Genomic DNA, 23786 nt, shown 5'->3' with positions numbered 1-23786 from the left:
TTATGAAGTCAACGGCAATGACATAACAATGTCTATGAAACTACAGTGGCTTTGACCTTACAATATATATGATGTTATAGTCGCTGTGATGTCACAATGGCTATGACATCACAGTTTCTATGACATCATAGTGGCTATCACGTTCGAATGGCTATGACATCAAAATGGCTATGACGTGAAATTTGCCTTGATTTAAATATGTCTGTGTCATTACGGTACCTGTGACGTTACTATGGCTGTGCCATTTTCGTGGCTATTACGATGCAATTCTTGTGGCATTGTAGGTAGCTATGACTTTTCAATGGCTACGAAATTAAAGTGGATATGATGTCACAATGGAGACGTCATCACTATGGCTATGAATTGATAATGGCCATGACATCACAATTGCTACGAAGTCACACTCGATATGACTTCATATTTATGTGATGTCACAAAGCTGTGATGTTAATATTGCTATGTCACAATTGCTACAACGTCACAATTCCTATGGCGTTGCAATGGCTGTGATTTTATCATGACTGTGACGCTATAAAAGCTATGACATTATAGTGGGTAGGACGTCCCAGTGGCTATGAAGTTACAATGGCTCTGGTGTTATGATGTCTATGACGTGACGATGGCTATTTTGAAAATGGCTACGCCGACACAAGGGCTATGATATTACAAATATTATTACTTTCCAATGTCAATGACCTTAAAAGTGCTACGCCGTCTCAATGGCTGTGACCTTATTGTGGCTATGAGGTTACAATGGCTATGATGTCACAATGGGTATGAAGGCACAATTGTTATGGCATAGAGTGGCTAGGCCACTACTATGGATGCGATGTTTCATTGGCTATGATGTTACAGTAGCTATGATATTGCAATAGCCATGACTTTACAGTAGATATGATGTGCTAGTGGCTGTGACATCACAAATGGTATAAAGTCACAATTGACAAGCCTACAAAATGACTATGATATCACAAGGGCTACAATATTCCAATTGCAATGACGTCACAATTGCTACGACGTCACAATGGCTATGACCATACAGTGGGAATGACTATACTATGTCTATTGCATTGTAGTGCCTAAGATATTACATTGGCTGTGACATTATAGTGGCCAGGACGTCACAGTTGCTATAACGACATGATGGCAAAGACATCGCAATTGCTATGAAGTCACAAATGACATGACTTCACAATGACTATGATAGCACAAGGGCTATGATGTTACAGTGGCTATGATGTCACAATGGCTATGAGGACACAATGCCTAAAACGGTACAATGTCTGTGATATTGTTGTGACTATGACTTTACAAAGGCTATGACATTATTGTGGTTATGATGTCATAGTAGCTATGACGTTACCACGGCTCTGATGTTTTCATGGCCGTGATGACGATGGCTGTGATCACAATGAGTATGCCGACACAATGGCTAGGATATTACAAATGCAATGACTTTACAATGCATATGATATGAAAAAGGTTATGACGTTTCAATGGCTATGACATTAATGTGGCTATGAGGTTTCAATGGCTATGACGTCACAATGCCTATGACATAACAATGGCTATGACGTCACAATGGCTATTGCAGGGCAGTGGAAATGACTATACTATCTCTATGACATTCTGGTGCCTATCACGTTCCAATGGCTATGACATCAAAATGGCTATGACCTAAAATTTGCATTGACTTAAAAATGTCTATGCCATTACAGTGCCTGTGACGTTACAATGGCTCTGACATTATCGTGGCTATGACGATGCAATTCCTGTGGCATTGTAGGTAGCTATGACTTTTAAATGGCTATGACATTGATGTGGCCATGAGCTTTCAATGGCTATGACGTCACAGTGGCTATTACAGGACAGTGGAAATGACTATACTATCTCTATGACTTTGTGGTGCCTATCACGTTACGATGGCTGTGACATTATAGTGGCTATGCCATCACAATGTCTATGACATCATGATGGTTATGAAGTCAACAGCAATGACATAACAATGTCTATGAAACTACAGTGGCTTTGACCTTACAATATATATGATGTTATAGTCGCTGTGATGTCACAATGGCTATGCCATCACAAAGGCTATGCCATCACAATGGCTATGACATCACAATGGCTATGACATGACAGTTTCTATGACATCATAGTGGCTATGACATCAAAATGGCTATGACGTGAAATTTGCATTGACTTAAATAGTGTCCGTGTCATTACGGTGCCTGTGATGTTACTATGGCTGTGCCATTTTCGTGGCTATTATGATGCAATTCTTGTGGCATTGTAGGTAGCTATGACTTTTCAATGGCTATGAAATTCAAGTGGGTATGACGTCACAATGGCTACGTCATCAAGATGGCTATGACTTGATAATGGCCATGACATCACAATTGCTTCCAAGTCACACTCCATATGACTTCACATTTATGTGATGTCACAACAGCTATGATGTTAAAATTGCTATGTCACAATTGCTACAACGTCACAATTCCTATGGCATTGCAATGGCTGTTATATTATCATGAATGTGACGTTATAAAAGCTATGACATTATAGTGGGTAGGACGTCCCAGGGGCTATGAAGTTACAATGGCTCTGATATTATGATGGCTATGACGTGATGATGGCTATATTGAAAATGGCTACGCCGACACAAGGGCTATGATATTACAAATATTATTACTTTCCAATGTCTATGACCTTACAAATGCTACGCCATCTCAATGGCTGTGACGTTATTGTGGCTATGAGGTTACAATGGCTATGATATCACAATGGGTATGAAGGCACAATGGTTATGGCACTAGAGTGGCTAGGCCATTACTATGGATCCGATGTTTCATTGGCTATGACGTTACAGTAGCTATGATATTGCAAGAGCCATAACTTTACAGTAGATATGATGTGCTAGTGGCTGTGACATTACAACTGGTATGAAGTCACAACTGACAAGCCTTCACAATGACTACGATATCACAAGGGCTACGATGTTCCAATTGCTATGACGTCACAATTGCTACGACGTCACAATGGCTATGACCATACAGTGGGAATGACTTTACTATGTCTATTGCATTGTAGTGCCTAAGATATTACATTGGCTGTGACATTATAGTGGCCAGGACGTCACAGTTGCTGTAACGTCATGATGGCAATGACATCGCAATTGCTATGAAGTCACAAATGACATGACTTCACACTGACTGTGATGTCACAAGGGCTAAGATGTTACAATGGCTATGATGTCAAAAAGGCTATGAGGATACAATGCCTATAACGGTACAATGTCTCTGATATTATTGTGACTATGACTTTACAAAGGCTTTGACATTATTGTGGTTATGATGTCATAGTAGCTATGACGTTACCACGGCTCTGATGTTTTCATGGCTGTGATGACAATGAGAATGCCGACACAATGGCTAGAATATTAAATATGCGATGACTTTACAATGTATATGATATTACGAAGGTTACGACGTTTCAATGGCTATGACATTGATGTGGCCATGAGCTTTCAATGGCTATGACGTCACAATGCCTACGACCTAACAATGGCTATGACGTCACAGTGGCTATTGCAGGACCGTGGAAATGACTATACTATCTCTATGACATTGTGGTGCCTATCACGTTACGGTGGCTGTGACATTATAGTGGCTATGCCATCACAATGTCTATGACATCATGATGGTTATGAAGTCAACGGCAATGACATAACAATGTCTATGAAACTACAGTGGTTTTGACCTTACAATATATATGATGTTATAGTCGCTGTGATGTCACAATGGCTATGCTATCACAATGGCTATGACATCACAATGGCTATGACATCACAGTTTCTATGACATCATAGTGGCTATGACGTTCCAATGGCTATGACATCAAAATGGCCATGACGTGAAATTTGCAAGGACCTAAATATGTCTGCGTCAGTATGGTGCCTGTGACGTTAAATTGGCTGTGACATTATCGTGGCTATGACGATGCAATTCTTGTGGCATTGTAGGTAGCTATGACTTTTCAATGGCTATGAAATTCAAGTGGGTATGACGTCACAATGGCCAGGTCATCACTATGGCTATGACTTGATAATGGCCATGACATCACAATTGCTACGAAGTCACACTCGATATGACTTCACATTTATATGATGTCACAACAGCTATGAAGTTAAAATTGCGATGTCACAATTGCTACAACGTCACAATTCCTATGGCGTTGTAATTGCTGTGATATTACCATGACTGTGACGTTATTAAAACTATGACATTATAGTGGGTCGGGCGTCCCAGTGGCTACGAAGTTACAATGGCTCTGATGTTATGATGGCTATGACGTGAGGATGGCTATATTGAAAATGGCTGCGCTGACACGAGGGCTATGATATTACAAATATTATTACTTTCCAATGTCTATGACTTTACAAATGCTGCGCCATCTCAATGGCTGTGACGTTTTTGTGGCTATGAGGTTACAATGGCTATGATGTCACAATGGGTATGAAGGCACAATTGTTATGGCATAGAGTGGCTAGGCCATTACTAAGGATCCGATGTTTCATTGGCTATGACGTTACAGTAGCTATGATATTGCAAGAGCCATGACTTTACAGTAGATATGATGTGCTCGTGGCTGTGATATCACAAATGGTATAAAGTTACAATTGACAAGCCTTCACAATGACTATGATATCACAAGGGCTACGATGTTCCAATTGCTATGACGTCACAGTTGCTACGACGTCACAATGGCTATGACAATACAGTGGGAATGACTTTACTATGTCTATTGCATTGTAGTGCCTAAGATATTACATTGGCTGTGACATTATAGTGGCCAGGACGTCACGGTTGCTGTAAAGTCATGATGGCAATGACATCGCAATTGCTATGAAGTCACAAATGACATGACTTCACAATGACTATGATATCACAAGGGCTACGATGTTACAGTGGCTATGATGTCACAATGGCTATGAGGACACAATGGCTTTAACGGTACAATGTCTGTGATATTATTGTGACTATGACTTTACAAATGCTATGACTTTATTGTGGTTATGTTGTCATAGTAGCTATGACGTTACCACGGCTCTGATGTTTTCATGGCCATGATGACGATGGCTATGATCACAATGAGTATGCCGACACAATGGCTAGGATATTACAAATGCGAAGACTTTACAATGCATATGATATGACGAAGGTTACGATGTTTCAATGGCTATGACATTAATGTGGCTATGAGGTTTCAATGGCTATGACGTCACAATGCCTATGACATAACAATGGCTATGACGTCACAATGGCTATTGCAGGGCAGTGGAAATGACGATACTATCTCTATGAAATTGTGGTGCCTATCACGTTACGATGGCTGTGACATCATAGTGGCTATGACGTTCCAATGGCTATGACATGAAAATGGCTATGACCTGAAATTTGCATTGACTTAAATATGTCTGTGTCATTACGGTGCCTGTGACGTTACTATGGCTGTGCCATTATCGTGGCTATGACGATGCAATTCTTGGCGCATTGTAGGTAGCTATGACTTTTCAATGGCTATGAAATTCAAGTGGGTATGACGTCACAATGGCTATTGCAGGGCAGTGGAAATGACGATACTATCTCTATAACATTGTGGTGCCTATCACGTTACGATGGCTGTGACACTATAGTGGCTATGCCATCACAATGTCTATGACATCATGATGGTTATGAAGTCAACTGCAATAACATAACAATGTCTATGAAACTACAGAGGCTTTGACCTTACAATATATATGATGTTATAGTCGCTGTGATGTCACAATGGGTATGCCATCAAATGGCTATGACATCACAATGGCTATCACATCACAGTTTCTATGACATCATAGTGGCTATGACGTTCCAATGGCTATGACATCAAAATGGCTATGACGTGAAATTTGCATTGACTTAAATATGTCTGTGTCATTACGGTGCCTGTGACATTTCTATGGCTGTGCCATTATCGCGGCTATGACGATGCAATTCTTGTGGCATTGTAGGTAGCTATGACTTGTCAATGGCTATGAAATTCAAGTGGGTATGACGTCACAATGGCTACGTCATCACGATGGCTATGACTTGATAATGGCCATGACATCACAATTGCTTCCAAGTCACACTCGATATGACTTCACATTTATGTGATGTCACAACAGCTGTGATGTTAATATTGCTATATCACAATTGCTACAACATCACAATTTCTATGGCGTTGCAATGGCTGTGATTTTATCATGACTGTGACGTTATAAAAGCTATGACATTATAGTGAGTAGGACGTCCCAGTGGCTATGAAGTTACAATGGCTCTGATGTTATGATGTCTATGACGTGACGATGGCTATTTTGAAAATGGCTACGCCGACACAAGGGCTATGATATTACAAATATTATTACTTCCCAATGTCAATGACCTTAAAAGTGCTACGCCGTCTCAATGGTTGTGACCTTATTGTGGCTATGAGGTTACAATGGCTATGATGTCACAATGGGTATGAAGGCACAATTGTTATGGCATAGAGTGGCTAGGCCATTACTAAGGATCCGATGTTTCATTGGCTATGACGTTACAGTAGCTATGATATTGCAAGAGCCATGACTTTAGAGTAGATATGATGTGCTAGTGGCTGTGATATCACAAATGGTATAAAGTTACAATTGACAGGCCTTCACAGTGACTATGATATCACAAGGGCTACGATATTCCAATTGCTATGACGTCACAATTGCTACGACGTCACAATGGCTATGACAATACAGTGGGAATGACTTTACTATGTCTATTTCATTGTAGTGCCTAAGATATTACATTGGCTGTGACACTATAGTGGCCAGGACGTCACAGTTGTTATAACGACATGATGGCAATGACATCGCAATTGCTATGAAGTCACAAATGACATGACTTCACAATGACTATGATATCACAAGGGCTATGATGTTACAGTGGCTATGATGTCACAATGGCTATGAGGCACAATGCCTATAACGGTACAATGTCTGTGATATTATTGTGACTATGACTTTACAAAGACCATGACATTATTGTGGTTATGATGTCATACTAGCTATGACCTTACCACGGCTCTGATATTTTCATGGCCATGATGACGCTGGCTATGATGACAATGAGAATGCCGACACAATGGCTAGGATATTACAAATGCGATGACTTTATAATGCATATGGTATGACAAAGGTTAGGACGTTTCAATGGCTATGACCTTAATGTGGGTATGAGGTTTCCATGGCTATGACGTCACAATGCCTATGACATAACAATGGCTATGACGTCACAATGGCTATTGCAGGAGAGTGGAAATGACGATACTATCTCTATGACATTGAGGTGCCTATCACGTTACGATGGCTGTGACATTATAGTGGCTATGCCATCACAATGTCTATGACATCATGAAGGCTATGAAATCAATGGCAATGACATAACAATGTCTATGAAACTACAGTGGCTTTGACCTTACAATATATATGATGTTATAGTCGCTGTGATGTCACAATGGCTATGACATCACAGTTTCTATGACATCATAGTGGCTATCACGTTCCAATGGCTATGACATCAAAATGGCTATGACGTTAAATTTGGATTGACTTAACACTTGGGTTGCGGGAAACGAGTTAATTCGGCTCGCGTGAATTGCGCGTACTCGGCGGGAGCCGTCTTAACTCGCTTCATATAGATTTGCGTTGGAGTGCGGGAAACATGTAAATTCGGGCCTATTGTAACTGCGTATTACCAAATATTTGTTTCAAAGATACCTACCTGCGTATGCGAACCGTTTCATACCCATTTCAATCGAACCCATACTTCAAAATACATAGGAATTTAAACTAACTCTGATTTTGCGCGGGAAACCTAAATAATTGCCCGCGCCAGCTTATATTGTGGCGGGAAATTCACCCGACACTAGAGTGTTAAATATGTCTATGTCATTACGTTGCCTGTGATGTTACAATGGCTGTGACATTATAGTGGCCAGGACTTCACAGTTGCTGTAACATCATGAGGGCACTGACATCGCAATTGCTATGAAGTCACAAATGACATGATTTCACACTGACTATGATGTCACAAGGGCTACGATATTACAGTGGCTATGATGTCACAATGGCTATGAGGACACAATGCCTATAACGGTTCTACGTCTGTGATATTGTTGTGACTATGACTTTACAAAGGCTATGACATTATTGTGGTTATGATGTCATAGTAGCTATGACATTACCACGGCTCTGATGTTTTCATGGCCATGATGACGATGGCTGTGATCACAATGAGTATGCCGACACAATGGCTAGGATATTACAAATGCGATGACTTTACAATGCATATGATATGACAAAGGTTACGACGTTTCAATGGCTATGCCATTAATGTGGCTATGAGGTTTCAATGGCTATGACGTCACAATGCCTATGACATAACAATGGCTATGACGTCACAAGGGCTATTGCAGGCCAGAGGAAATGACGATACTATCTCTATGACATTGTGGTGCCTATCACGTTACGATGGCTGTGACATTATAGTGGCTATGCCATCACCATGTCTATGACATCATGATGGTTATGAAGTCAACGGCATTAACATAACAATGGCTATGAAACTACAGTGGCTTTGACCTTACAATATATATGATGTTATAGTCGCTGTGATGTCAAAATGGGTATGCCATCACAATGGCTATGACATGACAGTTTCTATGACATCATAGTGGCTATGACGTTCCAATGGCTATGACGTTACTATGGCTGTGCCATTATCGTGGCTATGACGATGCAATTCTTGTGGCATTGTAGGTAGCTATGACTTTTCAATGGCTATGAAATTCCAGTGGGTATGACGTCACAATGGCTACGTCATCACGATGGCTATGACTTGATAATGGCCATGACAACACAATTGATTCCAAGTCACACTCGATATGACTTCACATTTATGTGATGTCACAACAGCTATGATGTTAAAATTGCTATGTCGCAATTTCTACAACGTCACAATTGCTATGGCGTTGCAATGGCTGTGATATTATCATGAATGTGACGTTATAAAAGCTATGACATTATAGTGGGTAGGATGTCCCAGGGGCTATGAAGTTACAATGGCTCTGATGTTATGATGGCTATGACGTGACGATGGCTATTTTGAAAATTGCCACGCCGACACAAGGGCTATGATATTACAAATATTATTACTTTCCAATGTCTATGACCTTACAAATGCTACGCCATCTCAATGGCTGTGACGTTATTGTGGCTATGAGGTTACAATGGCTATGATGTCACAATGGGTATGAAGGCCCAATGGTTATTGCACTAGAGTGGCTAGGCCATTACTATGGATCCGATGTTTCATTGGCTATGACGTTACAGTAGCTATGATATTGCAAGAGCCATGACTTTACAGTAGATATGATGTGCTAGTGGCTGTATCATCACAAATGGTGTGAAGTTACAATTGACAAGCCTTCACAATGACTACGATATCACAAGGGCTACGATGTTCCAATTGCTATGACGTCACAATTGCAATGACGTCACAAAACTATGACAATACAGTGGGAATGACTTTACTATGTCTATTGCATTGTAGTGCCTAAGATATTACATTGGCTGTGACATTATAGTGGCCAGGACGTCACCGTTGCTGTAACGTCATGATGGCAATGACATCGCAATTGCTATGAAGTCACAAATGACATGATTTCACACTGACTATGATGTCACAAGGGCTACGATATTACAGTGGCTATGATGTCACAATGGCTATGAGGACACAATGCCTATAACGGTTCTAAGTCTGTGATATTGTTGTGACTATGACTTTATAAAGGCTATGACATTATTGTGGTTATGATGTCATAGTAGCTATGACGTTACCACGGCTCTGATGTTTTCATGGCCATGATGACGATGGCTGTGATCACAATGAGTATGCCGACACAATGGCTAGGATATTACAAATGCGATGACTTTACAATGCATATGATATGACAAAGGTTACGACGTTTCAATGGCTATGCCATTAATGTGGCTATGAGGTTTCAATGGCTATGACGTCACAATGCCTATGACATAACAATGGCTATGACGTCACAAGGGCTATTGCAGGGCAGTGGAAATGACGATACTATCTCTATGACATTGTGGTGCCTATCACGTTACGATGGCTGTGACATTATAGTGGCTATGCCATCACCATGTCTATGACATCATGATGGTTATGAAGTCAACGGCATTAACATAACAATGGCTATGAAACTACAGTGGCTTTGACCTTACAATATATATGATGTTATAGTCGCTGTGATGTCAAAATGGGTATGCCATCACAATGGCTATGACATGACAGTTTCTATGACATCATAGTGGCTATGACGTTCCAATGGCTATGACGTTACTATGGCTGTGCCATTATCGTGGCTATGACGATGCAATTCTTTTGGCATTGTAGGTAGCTATGACTTTTCAATGGCTATGAAATTCCAGTGGGTATGACGTCACAATGGCTACGTCATCACGATGGCTATGACTTGATAATGGCCATGACAACACAATTGCTTCCAAGTCACACTCGATATGACTTCACATTTATGTGATGTCACAACAGCTATGATGTTAAAATTGCTATGTCGCAATTTCTACAATGTCACAATTGCTATGGCGTTGCAATGGCTGTGATATTATCATGAATGTGACGTTATAAAAGCTATGACATTATAGTGGGTAGGATGTCCCAGGGGCTATGAAGTTACAATGGCTCTGATGTTATGATGGCTATGACGTGACGATGGCTATTTTGAAAATTGCCACGCCGACACAAGGGCTATGATATTACAAATATTATTACTTTCCAATGTCTATGACCTTACAAATGCTACGCCATCTCAATGGCTGTGACGTTATTGTGGCTATGAGGTTACAATGGCTATGATGTCACAATGGGTATGAAGCACAATGGTTATTGCACTAGAGTGGCTAGGCCATTACTATGGATCCGATGTTTCATTGGCTATGACGTTACAGTAGCTATGATATTGCAAGAGCCATGACTTTACAGTAGATATGATGTGCTAGTGGCTGTATCATCACAAATGGTGTGAAGTCACAATTCACAAGCCTTCACAATGACTACGATATCACAAGGGCTACGATGTTCCAATTGCTATGACGTCACAATTGCAACGACGTCACAAAACTATGACAATACAGTGGGAATGACTTTACTATGTCTATTGCATTGTAGTGCCTAAGATATTACATTGGCTGTGACATTATAGTGGCCAGGACGTCACCGTTGCTGTAACGTCATGATGGCAATGACATCGCAATTGCTATGAAGTCACAAATGACATGACTTCACACTGACTGTGATGTCACAAGGGCTAAGATGTTACAGTGGCTATGATGTCACAATGGCTATGAGGACACAATGCCTATAACGGTACAATGTCTGTGATATTATTGTGACTATGACTTTACAAAGGCTATGACATTATTGTGGTTATGATGTCAGAGTAGCTATGACGTTACCACGGCTCTGATGTTTTCATGGCCATGATGACGATGGGTGTGATGACAATGAGAATGCCGACACAATGGCTAGGATATTACAAATGCGATGACTTTATAATGCATATGGTATGACAAAGGTTAGGACGTTTCAATGGCTATGACATTAATGTGGCTATGAGTTTTCCATGGCTATGACGTCACAATGCCTATGACATAACAATGGCTATGACGTCACAATGGCTAGGATATTACAAATGCGATGACTTTATAATGCATATGGTATGACAAAGGTTACGACGTTTCAATGGCTATGACATTAATGTGGCTATGAGGTTTCCATGGCTATGACGTCACAATGCCTATGACATCACAATGGCTATGACGTCACAATGGCTATTGCAGGACAGTGGAAGTGACGATACTATCTCTATGACATTGTGGTGCCTATCACGTTACGATGGCTGTGACATTATAGTGGCTATGCCATCACAATGTCTATGACATCATGAAGGTTATGAAATCAACGGCAATGACATAACAATGTCTATGAAACTACAGTGGCTTTGACCTTACAATATATATGACGTTATAGTCGCTGTGATGTCACAATGGCTATGCCATCCCAATGGCTATGACATCACAATGGCTATGACATCACAGTTTCTATGACATCATAGTGGCTATGACGTTCCAATGGCTATGACATCAAAATGGCTATGACGTGAAATTTGCATTGACTTAAATATGTCTGTGTCATTACGGTGCCTGTGACGTTACAATTGCTGTGACATTATCGTGGCTATGATGATGCAATTCCTGTGGCATTGTAGGTAGCTATGACTTTTCAATGGCTATGACATTGATGTGGCCATGAGCTTTCCATGGCTATGACGTCACAATGCCTACGACCTAACAATGGCTATGACGTCACAGTGGCTATTACAGGACAGTGGAAATTACTATACTATCTCTATGACATTGTGGTGCCTATCACATTACGATGGCTGTGACATTATAGTGGCTATGACATCACAATGTCTATGACATCATGATGGTTATGAAGTCAACGGCAATGACATAACAATGTCTATGAAACTACAGTGGCTTTGACCTTACAATATATATGATGTTATAGTCGCTGTGATGTCACAATGGCTATGACATCACAGTTTCTATGACATCATAGTGGCTATCACGTTCGAATGGCTATGACATCAAAATGGCTATGACGTGAAATTTGCCTTGATTTAAATATGTCTGTGTCATTACGGTACCTGTGACGTTACTATGGCTGTGCCATTTTCGTGGCTATTACGATGCAATTCTTGTGGCATTGTAGGTAGCTATGACTTTTCAATGGCTACGAAATTAAAGTGGATATGATGTCACAATGGAGACGTCATCACTATGGCTATGAATTGATAATGGCCATGACATCACAATTGCTACGAAGTCACACTCGATATGACTTCATATTTATGTGATGTCACAAAGCTGTGATGTTAATATTGCTATGTCACAATTGCTACAACGTCACAATTCCTATGGCGTTGCAATGGCTGTGATTTTATCATGACTGTGACGCTATAAAAGCTATGACATTATAGTGGGTAGGACGTCCCAGTGGCTATGAAGTTACAATGGCTCTGGTGTTATGATGTCTATGACGTGACGATGGCTATTTTGAAAATGGCTACGCCGACACAAGGGCTATGATATTACAAATATTATTACTTTCCAATGTCAATGACCTTAAAAGTGCTACGCCGTCTCAATGGCTGTGACCTTATTGTGGCTATGAGGTTACAATGGCTATGATGTCACAATGGGTATGAAGGCACAATTGTTATGGCATAGAGTGGCTAGGCCACTACTATGGATGCGATGTTTCATTGGCTATGATGTTACAGTAGCTATGATATTGCAATAGCCATGACTTTACAGTAGATATGATGTGCTAGTGGCTGTGACATCACAAATGGTATAAAGTCACAATTGACAAGCCTACAAAATGACTATGATATCACAAGGGCTACAATATTCCAATTGCAATGACGTCACAATTGCTACGACGTCACAATGGCTATGACCATACAGTGGGAATGACTATACTATGTCTACTGCATTGTAGTGCCTAAGATATTACATTGGCTGTGACATTATAGTGGCCAGGACGTCACAGTTGCTATAACGACATGATGGCAAAGACATCGCAATTGCTATGAAGTCACAAATGACATGACTTCACAATGACTATGATAGCACAAGGGCTATGATGTTACAGTGGCTATGATGTCACAATGGCTATGAGGACACAATGCCTAAAACGGTACAATGTCTGTGATATTGTTGTGACTATGACTTTACAAAGGCTATGACATTATTGTGGTTATGATGTCATAGTAGCTATGACGTTACCACGGCTCTGATGTTTTCATGGCCGTGATGATGATGGCTGTGATCACAATGAGTATGCCGACACAATGACTAGGATATTACAAATGCAATGACTTTACAATGCATATGATATGAAAAAGGTTACGACGTTTCAATGGCTATGACATTAATGTGGCTATGAGGTTTCAATGGCTATGACGTCACAATGCCTATGACATAACAATGGCTATGATGTCACAATGGCTATTGCAGGGCAGTGGAAATGACTATACTATCTCTATGACATTGTGCTGCCTATCACGTTCCAATGGCTATGACATCAAAATGGCTATGACCTAAAATTTGCATTGACTTAAAAATGTCTGTGCCATTACAGTGCCTGTGACGTTACAATGGCTCTGACATTATCGTGGCTATGACGATGCAATTCCTGTGGCATTGTAGGTAGCTATGACTTTTAAATGGCTATGACATTGATGTGGCCATGAGCTTTCAATGGCTATGACGTTACAGTGGCTATTACAGGACAGTGGAAATGACTATACTATCTCTATGACTTTGTGGTGCCTATCACGTTACGATGGCTGTGACATTATAGTGGCTATGCCATCACAATGTCTATGACATCATGATGGTTATGAAGTCAACAGCAATGACATAACAATGTCTATGAAACTACAGTGGCTTTGACCTTACAATATATATGATGTTATAGTCGCTGTGATGTCACAATGGCTATGCCATCACAAAGGCTATGCCATCACAATGGCTATGACATCACAATGGCTATGACATGACAGTTTCTATGACATCATAGTGGCTATGACATCAAAATGGCTATGACGTGAAATTTGCATTGACTTAAATAGTGTCCGTGTCATTACGGTGCCTGTGATGTTACTATGGCTGTGCCATTTTCGTGGCTATTATGATGCAATTCTTGTGGCATTGTAGGTAGCTATGACTTTTCAATGGCTATGAAATTCAAGTGGGTATGACGTCACAATGGCTACGTCATCAAGATGGCTATGACTTGATAATGGCCATGACATCACAATTGCTTCCAAGTCACACTCCATATGACTTCACATTTATGTGATGTCACAACAGCTATGATGTTAAAATTGCTATGTCACAATTGCTACAACGTCACAATTCCTATGGCATTGCAATGGCTGTTATATTATCATGAATGTGACGTTATAAAAGCTATGACATTATAGTGGGTAGGACGTCCCAGGGGCTATGAAGTTACAATGGCTCTGATATTATGATGGCTATGACGTGATGATGGCTATATTGAAAATGGCTACGCCGACACAAGGGCTATGATATTACAAATATTATTACTTTCCAATGTCTATGACCTTACAAATGCTACGCCATCTCAATGGCTGTGACGTTATTGTGGCTATGAGGTTACAATGGCTATGATATCACAATGGGTATGAAGGCACAATGGTTATGGCACTAGAGTGGCTAGGCCATTACTATGGATCCGATGTTTCATTGGCTATGACGTTACAGTAGCTATGATATTGCAAGAGCCATAACTTTACAGTAGATATGATGTGCTAGTGGCTGTGACATTACAACTGGTATGAAGTCACAACTGACAAGCCTTCACAATGACTACGATATCACAAGGGCTACGATGTTCCAATTGCTATGACGTCACAATTGCTACGACGTCACAATGGCTATGACCATACAGTGGGAATGACTTTACTATGTCTATTGCATTGTAGTGCCTAAGATATTACATTGGCTGTGACATTATAGTGGCCAGGACGTCACAGTTGCTGTAACGTCATGATGGCAATGACATCGCAATTGCTATGAAGTCACAAATGACATGACTTCACACTGACTGTGATGTCACAAGGGCTAAGATGTTACAATGGCTATGATGTCAAAAAGGCTATGAGGATACAATGCCTATAACGGTACAATGTCTGTGATATTATTGTGACTATGACTTTACAAAGGCTTTGACATTATTGTGGTTATGATGTCATAGTAGCTATGACGTTACCACGGCTCTGATGTTTTCATGGCTGTGATGACAATGAGTATGCTGACATAATGGCTAGAATATTAAATATGCGATGACTTTACAATGTATATGATATTACGAAGGTTACGACGTTTCAATGGCTATGACATTGATGTGGCCATGAGCTTTCAATGGCTATGACGTCACAATGCCTACGACCTAACAATGGCTATGACGTCACAGTGGCTATTGCAGGACCGTGGAAATGACTATACTATCTCTATGACATTGTGGTGCCTATCACGTTACGATGGCTGTGACATTATAGTGGCTATGCCATCACAATGTCTATGACATCATGATGGTTATGAAGTCAACGGCAATGACATAACAATGTCTATGAAACTACAGTGGTTTTGACCTTACAATATATATGATGTTATAGTCGCTGTGATGTCACAATGGCTATGCTATCACAATGGCTATGACATCACAATGGCTATGACATCACAGTTTCTATGACATCATAGTGGCTATGACGTTCCAATGGCTATGACATCAAAATGGCCATGACGTGAAATTTGCAAGGACCTAAATATGTCTGCGTCATTATGGTGCCTGTGACGTTAAATTGGCTGTGACATTATCGTGGCTATGACGATGCAATTCTTGTGGCATTGTAGGTAGCTATGACTTTTCAATGACTATGAAATTCAAGTGGGTATGACGTCACAATGGCCAGGTCATCACTATGGCTATGACTTGATAATGGCCATGACATCACAATTGCTACGAAGTCACACTCGATATGACTTCACATTTATATGATGTCACAACAGCTATGAAGTTAAAATTGCGATGTCACAATTGCTACAACGTCACAATTCCTATGGCGTTGTAATTGCTGTGATATTACCATGACTGTGACGTTATTAAAACTATGACATTATAGTGGGTCGGGCGTCCCAGTGGCTACGAAGTTACAATGGCTCTGATGTTATGATGGCTATGACGTGAGGATGGCTATATTGAAAATGGCTGCGCTGACACGAGGGCTATGATATTACAAATATTATTACTTTCCAATGTCTATGACTTTACAAATGCTACGCCATCTCAATGGCTGTGACGTTTTTGTGGCTATGAGGTTACAATGGCTATGATGTCACAATGGGTATGAAGGCACAATTGTTATGGCATAGAGTGGCTAGGCCATTACTAAGGATCCGATGTTTCATTGGCTATGACGTTACAGTAGCTATGATATTGCAAGAGCCATGACTTTACAGTAGATATGATGTGCTCGTGGCTGTGATATCACAAATGGTATAAAGTTACAATTGACAAGCCTTCACAATGACTATGATATCACAAGGGCTACGATGTTCCAATTGCTATGACGTCACAGTTGCTACGACGTCACAATGGCTATGACAATACAGTGGGAATGACTTTACTATGTCTATTGCATTGTAGTGCCTAAGATATTACATTGGCTGTGACATTATAGTGGCCAGGACGTCACGGTTGCTGTAAAGTCATGATGGCAATGACATCGCAATTGCTATGAAGTCACAAATGACATGACTTCACAATGACTATGATATCACAAGGGCTACGATGTTACAGTGGCTATGATGTCACAATGGCTATGAGGACACAATGGCTTTAACGGTACAATGTCTGTGATATTATTGTGACTATGACTTTACAAATGCTATGACTTTATTGTGGTTATGTTGTCATAGTAGCTATGACGTTACCACGGCTCTGATGTTTTCATGGCCATGATGACGATGGCTATGATGACAATGAGTATGCCGACACAATGGCTAGGATATTACAAATGCGATGACTTTACAATGCATATGATAATACAAAGCTTTCGACCTTTCAATGGCTATGACATTAATGTGGCTATGAGGTTTCAATGGCTATGATGTCACAATGCCTATGACATCACAATGGCTATGACGTCACAATGGCTATTACAGGACAGTTGAAATGACGATACTATCTCTATGACATTGTGGTGCCTATCACGTTACGATGGCTGTGACATTATAGTGGCTATGCCATCACAATGTCTATGACATCATGATGGTTATGAAGTCAACGGCAATGTCATTACAATGTCTATGAAACTACAGTGGCTTTGACCTTACAATATATATGATGTTATAATCGCTGTGATGTCACAATGTCTATGCCATCACAATGGCTATGACATCACAATGGCTATGACATCACAGTTTCTATGACATCATAGTGGCTATGACGTTCCAATGGCCATGAGATCACAGTGGCTATCTAGTTACAATGGCTATGCCATCAGAGTGGCCATGACTTTATACTGACTCTGACGTTACATTGGCTAAGACATCACAATGGCTATGACATTACAATGGCTACGATATCACAATGGCCATGATTTTGCAATAGCTATGACATTATAATGGCTATGACGTTACAATATCTTGGACATCAAACTGGCTATGACATCACAATTGTTATGAAGTCACAATTGATATGACTTCACAATGACTATGATACCACACGGGCTTTGATGTTACAATGGTTATGACGTCACAAGAGCTACGACATCACAATCCCTATGACGTCACAACGGCTATGACAAGACAGTGGCAATGACTTTACTATATCTATGACATTATAGTGCCTATCATGTTACAATGGCTGTGACATTATCGTGGCTATGACATCACAATATCTATGACATCATGATGGCTAACTACAGTGGCTATGACATTACAATATATGTTGTGTTATACTCACTGTGATGTCACAATGACTATGCCATCACAATGGCTATGACATTACTATGGCTATGATATCACAATGGCTATGGCATCACAATGGCTATGACCTTTGAATTGCCATGACGTTAAAACATCTATGTTATTACATTTGCAGTGACCTAACTATTTCTATGTCATTATGGTGCCAATGATTTTACAGTGGCTGTGACATTATAGTTGCTATGACCTCACAATGGCTACAATTTTATGTTGCATATGATGTCCAAAAAAAATCACGTTACAATGTCTATCACATTATTGTGGCTATGATGGTACAATGCCTGTGGCATTATAGTAGCTGTGACGTTTCATTGGCTGTGACATTAAAGTGGCTATGAGGTTACAATGGCTATGATGTCACAATGGCTATGAAGGCACAATGGCATGACACTAGAGTTGTTATTTCATTACTATGGATGCGATGTTACACTGGCTAAGACATTACAATAGCTAAGATGTTACAATAGCTATGACTCTACAATAGATGTTATAGTGGCTATGATGTCACAATGTCTATGCCATTATGGCTATAACATTACAATGGCTATGACATAACAATTGCTATGAAGTCACAATTGATATAACTTCACAATGACCCTGATACCACAAGGGCTATGATGTTACAACTGCTATGACGTGACAATGGCTATGACATCACAAAGGCTACAAAGCTACAATGGCTATGCCATCTCAGTGGCTATGACGTTACAATTGTTCTGAGGTAATGATGGCTATGGCATCTGACGATGCAATTCCTGTGGCATTTTAGTAGCTGTGACTTTTCAATGGCGGTGACATTAAAGTGGGTATGACTATGATATCACAATGGCTATGTCATCACTATAGCTATGACCTTATAATGGCCATTACGTAACAATGGATACGCCATCACAATGGCTATGACATTACAATGGCTATGACATCAAAATGGCTATGAATCGCCGTCACCCATTGGAGGTCAGGTTTAGTGTGGGGACGCTCATACCCCAGGCTAGGCCCCAGCATGGGCCCGCCCTTCAGGTGGCATTCACCAAAAGCATCTCAAGGAAACATTCTCCTGAACCTGGTTGCGATGCCTGGCGTGCTTCACCATCGCCTCTTGTGCGGACTCCTCGGACCCAGGACCCATGAAGAGTGTTGGGGGGGGAGGTTATTTTATTTTTTCTTTGCTCGTTTCTCGTCATTCATTGCAATTGATTCTATTTCTCGGCAATGAATGGTTACAAACTTCGGTCCCATTTGTATTTTTTTAATCAGTAGAATTTCTGGATTTTAAGGACTATTTCAGTGCTTATCGTTGCCTGTCACATATCTGTCTGTGCTTTCCATCCGTGGCAAACGGATGCCCTTAAACCTAATGAATTTACTAAAAAAAAAAAAAAAAACTTAAAATGACCTTAACCACATGCTTCATTTAAGAATTGACATGTAAGTCTATAGAAGCCCTGTTCACTGTCTCTGCTATCCAAGTTGTCAACTGTCCTTGAATACATCTAGCAGTGATGGAGTGTGGTGTGAGGTAGAGCTTTACCTTGGGGGTGGTTTGGGGTGTGTGTGTGTGTGTGTGTGTGTGTGTTTCTCTTGGTTTTTCAACCTCCACTGTAAGGAGAGGCTGTTCATTTGTCCTAAGTCAAGAATCCAGGTAACCACACAACGAAAGTCTATGGGAGGCAAGCGAGAAATGTGAGAAAGGAATTCAAAACACTCAGTAAACCATAACATCGCAAGCACCCTTAACTGGCGATAAGCTCTTCCAGTATAAACAGATGACAAGATCCAACTGAAATGTGAGAAAGGAATTCAAAACACTCAGTAAACCATAACATCGCAAGCACCCTTAACTGGAGATAAGCTCTTCCAGTATAAACAGATGACAAGATCCAACTGAAAGACAAAACAGAACCCTGCAGGTGTGGCTCAGTAGGTGAGAGGTCCTATCATGCAATGGAAAGCTGAGGGTTCCATTCGGGGTCACAAGGGAATCCTGGTCAACGGCACACGCGTGGTTGCACTGACCAGGTTCTATCCTGGCTCTGGGCAGGGTGCTTTTGTGGGAGGCAACCAACTCATGTTTCTCTCACATCACTGTTTCTCTCTCTCTCTCTCTCTCTCTCTCTCTCTCTCTCTCTCTCTCTCTCTCCTTCTGCTGAACGTGGCTGCGATGCCTGGTGTTGATTCCTCCAAAGGAGGCCACGAGGGAGGGGTGTGGGAAGGGGGAGACCGGAGACCCAAAAACACCAAACAAAGCAGGCCTTGGAGGTTATGGGAGGCAGAGGCTGAAGTTGAGGTGAATAAAATGTGTATGCTTTTGTATATTAGCTCTGAGAGCAGGATGCCAGAGGCCACCAGCAGCTGGTGGAGGCAGGCGAGGAGCTCCCCAGAGCCCCCAGATGGAAAGGGGTCCCAAGGCCACCTTGATTTGTGACTCCTGGCATCTGGACTCTCAGGGGATTCCTCTCTGTTCTTGTAACCCCCTTCTTTGGTGGCAGAGGGACATGGCGACGCTAGGAATTGAATAGGATGCAGCCGCCTCCTCAGCCCCAGCTCCCATGCTGCACCCCAGTGTGAACCAGACTCCGGAGGACCCGGGCCCGCCAAGCACTGCCAGATTGAGGAGCCTGTGGGCCCTGAAGACGGGATGGCGCCCAGCCTGCAAGGCCCCCCGGTGCCCTGGGCTGCAGACGCGCTCACCTCAGTGCTGGTCGTGGCTGAAGGCTGTGCCCTGCCTAGCGTCAACACGGTCCTGGAGACCCAAAGCAAGCCCACATTGGTCCCACCAGTATCTCTGGTCCCTGAGGCGCGCTTGGGCTCTGGAGAGGGGGCTCACTCGCCCGTCGGCCTGGAACCCGGCACTCTCCTGGATGATGCTCCCACAGGAGCCATCACTATCCAGCAGGAATTCTGCACGTCAACCCCACACATCGCCCTCCCAATAGAGGCCCCCCACCAGGACGAGGAGGTGTCCTCCTGGTTCCAGGCTCCCTTGATGCTCCCTGCAGGCTGGCTCACTGGAACCCGGTCAGGCAGCCCACTGCTCCCACACGGCCCCATCCGAGGGCGATGGCCTCCACCCCCGAGGCCTAGTCCAGAGAGAAATGCACCTGGGCCCTACTCCAACCTGAGCTTTAACCTGTGGGAGCCCTTCCCAAGCTCACCGCTCCAAACTCTACCTCTGTCCCCAAGCCCCAGTCCAGGTCCTCGGGTTCGCCGCCCCTGGCTGCATGCTCTGGGGCCTGCTCCAAAGGCCTGGAAATGCCTGTTTTAGGAATGAATGGGATGCAATCCCTCCTTACGGGGCTGAGGACCAGGAGAAGGGATTCTGATAGCTGTTGTGAGTTTACCACACATGTGAAAACAATGAATAAAGACAGATGCTCTTTTGATGCAGGCTGCTTTGCAGAATTGTCCATCAATGGTCACCACCAGGTAAAGCACCGGCAAGTCCATGCGTGCATGGAGCTAAGCCAGGACGTCGTCTTGCACTGCTTACCGAGGGGGAGCTTGCAGGGTGCTGTGTCCAATGAGGGAGTTGAAAACAAACAAACAAACAAACAAAAATCTTAAAATAACCCTCCTTATAAAAACCTTCTTTAAAAAAAATAAACTCTTTTAAAAAAAAAAAAACTCTCCTTAGAAATGACATCAATCCAGCCTTTCAATGCCCAGAAGCTTAGGCAAGCCCAAGTGGCCTGGCCCGGACTTGGTCTCTAGGTAGAGGCTTGACCAGCCATGCAGGGAGGGAGCGTGGCGGGGCGGGTGTCCACCAGATGACCCAGCTCAGGCGGGGCCGTCCCGCCCTGTGCTGGTCGAGAAGCGCCAATGCAAGCCGCCCTCCTGCAGCCAGAGCCCTGTGCCTGGACTTGACCTGAGCATGGAAGGACCAGCAAGGGGCATGCTAATATACAAAGCCATACACCTTTTATTCACATCAACTTCAGCCTCTGCCTCCCATGACCTCCAAGGCCAGCTACATTTGGTGTGTCTGCGTCTCTGGGCTACCACTTTCCGCCCCCTCCCAACCCCCCCTCATCCCCCACCCACGCCCTGCCCATTTCCTTCGAGGAATGAATGCCAGGAGAAGCCACGTTCAGCAGAACCTTTTATTTCAGTACTTTCGCAGGGCCTAACTTGGGGGCATGTGCGCCCAACAGGTGATGCTTTCACAGTTGTCACAGTCCAGGGGGCGGCTGATTGGTCGAGCGTCTGATTGGGCTCCTCCCACCAGGCTCTGGGGCTATAAAAATAAGCAGGGTCTTGTGTGCGGAGCTTCTCAGCCCTAGGCTCGTTGTCTTGGTCGCCATCGCCTTCCTCGTTCTCCAAGGGAGCTTTCAGGGGAGAGGTCTCGCCAAGACCCGGTCCTGGGTCATAGAAGCCGCTGAAGCACCTGGCTAGCACCTGGCTAGGCTGCTGATCAACTGAACGCCGTTTCCGTGCCGATTCGTCTTCGCCGGCTCTGTCCCCGCCTTTGGGAACGCCTGGAACGCCTGGGCTGGGGTCCCAGCAGAGGCACAGGAGGAGCTAGCCATATCCCAAGATGATGAAGAGAACGGAAAGTCATCCTGAGCTGCCGCCAGAGGTCATCCAAAAGCCTCGCAGCCGCCTGCACATGCACTTGCTGGAGTCTACGCAGGCTCTCCATGCACTGGGCCAAAGGAAGAAGGATGAGAAAGCTGGCTCGGACCCCAACACCTGGAGGCTGCACAGGAACAGCTCCTGCGCTGCGCGAGAAGTGACGGACGGCCGAGCTGAAGCGCTGCCTCGATCCCAGGCCGACTCCGCGCCCGCAATGGCCAATAAAGTGAACATGTCTGTGGACGACGTCACTCAGCTGAACCGGAGCCAGCGGGGAGGCTGCGGCGGGGCTGGCACCCCAACAAAGGCAGAGGAGAAGCTCGCTATTCCCAAGAGGAAGGGGAAGAGAAGTCATCCTGAGCTGCCGAAAGAGGCCATCTAAAGGCCTCGCAGCGGCCTCCAGAGGCACTTGCTGGAG

The 23786-nt window shown here is 42.7% G+C and overlaps 1 protein-coding gene across 1 annotated transcript in view; it reads left to right on the top strand.

Annotated features, from left to right (window-relative positions):
- Positions 1-22061, top strand: part of LOC138998983 (proline-rich protein 23C-like) — a 184067-nt gene extending 162006 nt beyond the window's left edge. Inside the window, exon 2 of the mRNA XM_070401000.1 lies at positions 21316-22061. Coding sequence (XP_070257101.1) covers positions 21316-22061 — 746 coding nt within the window. The remainder of the gene's footprint in view (positions 1-21315) is intronic.
- The last annotated feature ends 1725 nt before the right edge of the window (positions 22062-23786 follow it).

This window comes from Myotis yumanensis, unplaced genomic scaffold (assembly GCF_028538775.1).
Source record: "Myotis yumanensis isolate MYYU_CA2020_CCGP unplaced genomic scaffold, mMyoYum1.0.hap1 SCAF_21, whole genome shotgun sequence".
In the NCBI taxonomy this organism is placed as follows: Eukaryota; Metazoa; Chordata; class Mammalia; order Chiroptera; family Vespertilionidae; genus Myotis; species Myotis yumanensis.
The sequence above is the reverse complement of the archived record's forward strand: the minus strand, read 5'-3'. Positions and strand labels throughout refer to the sequence as shown.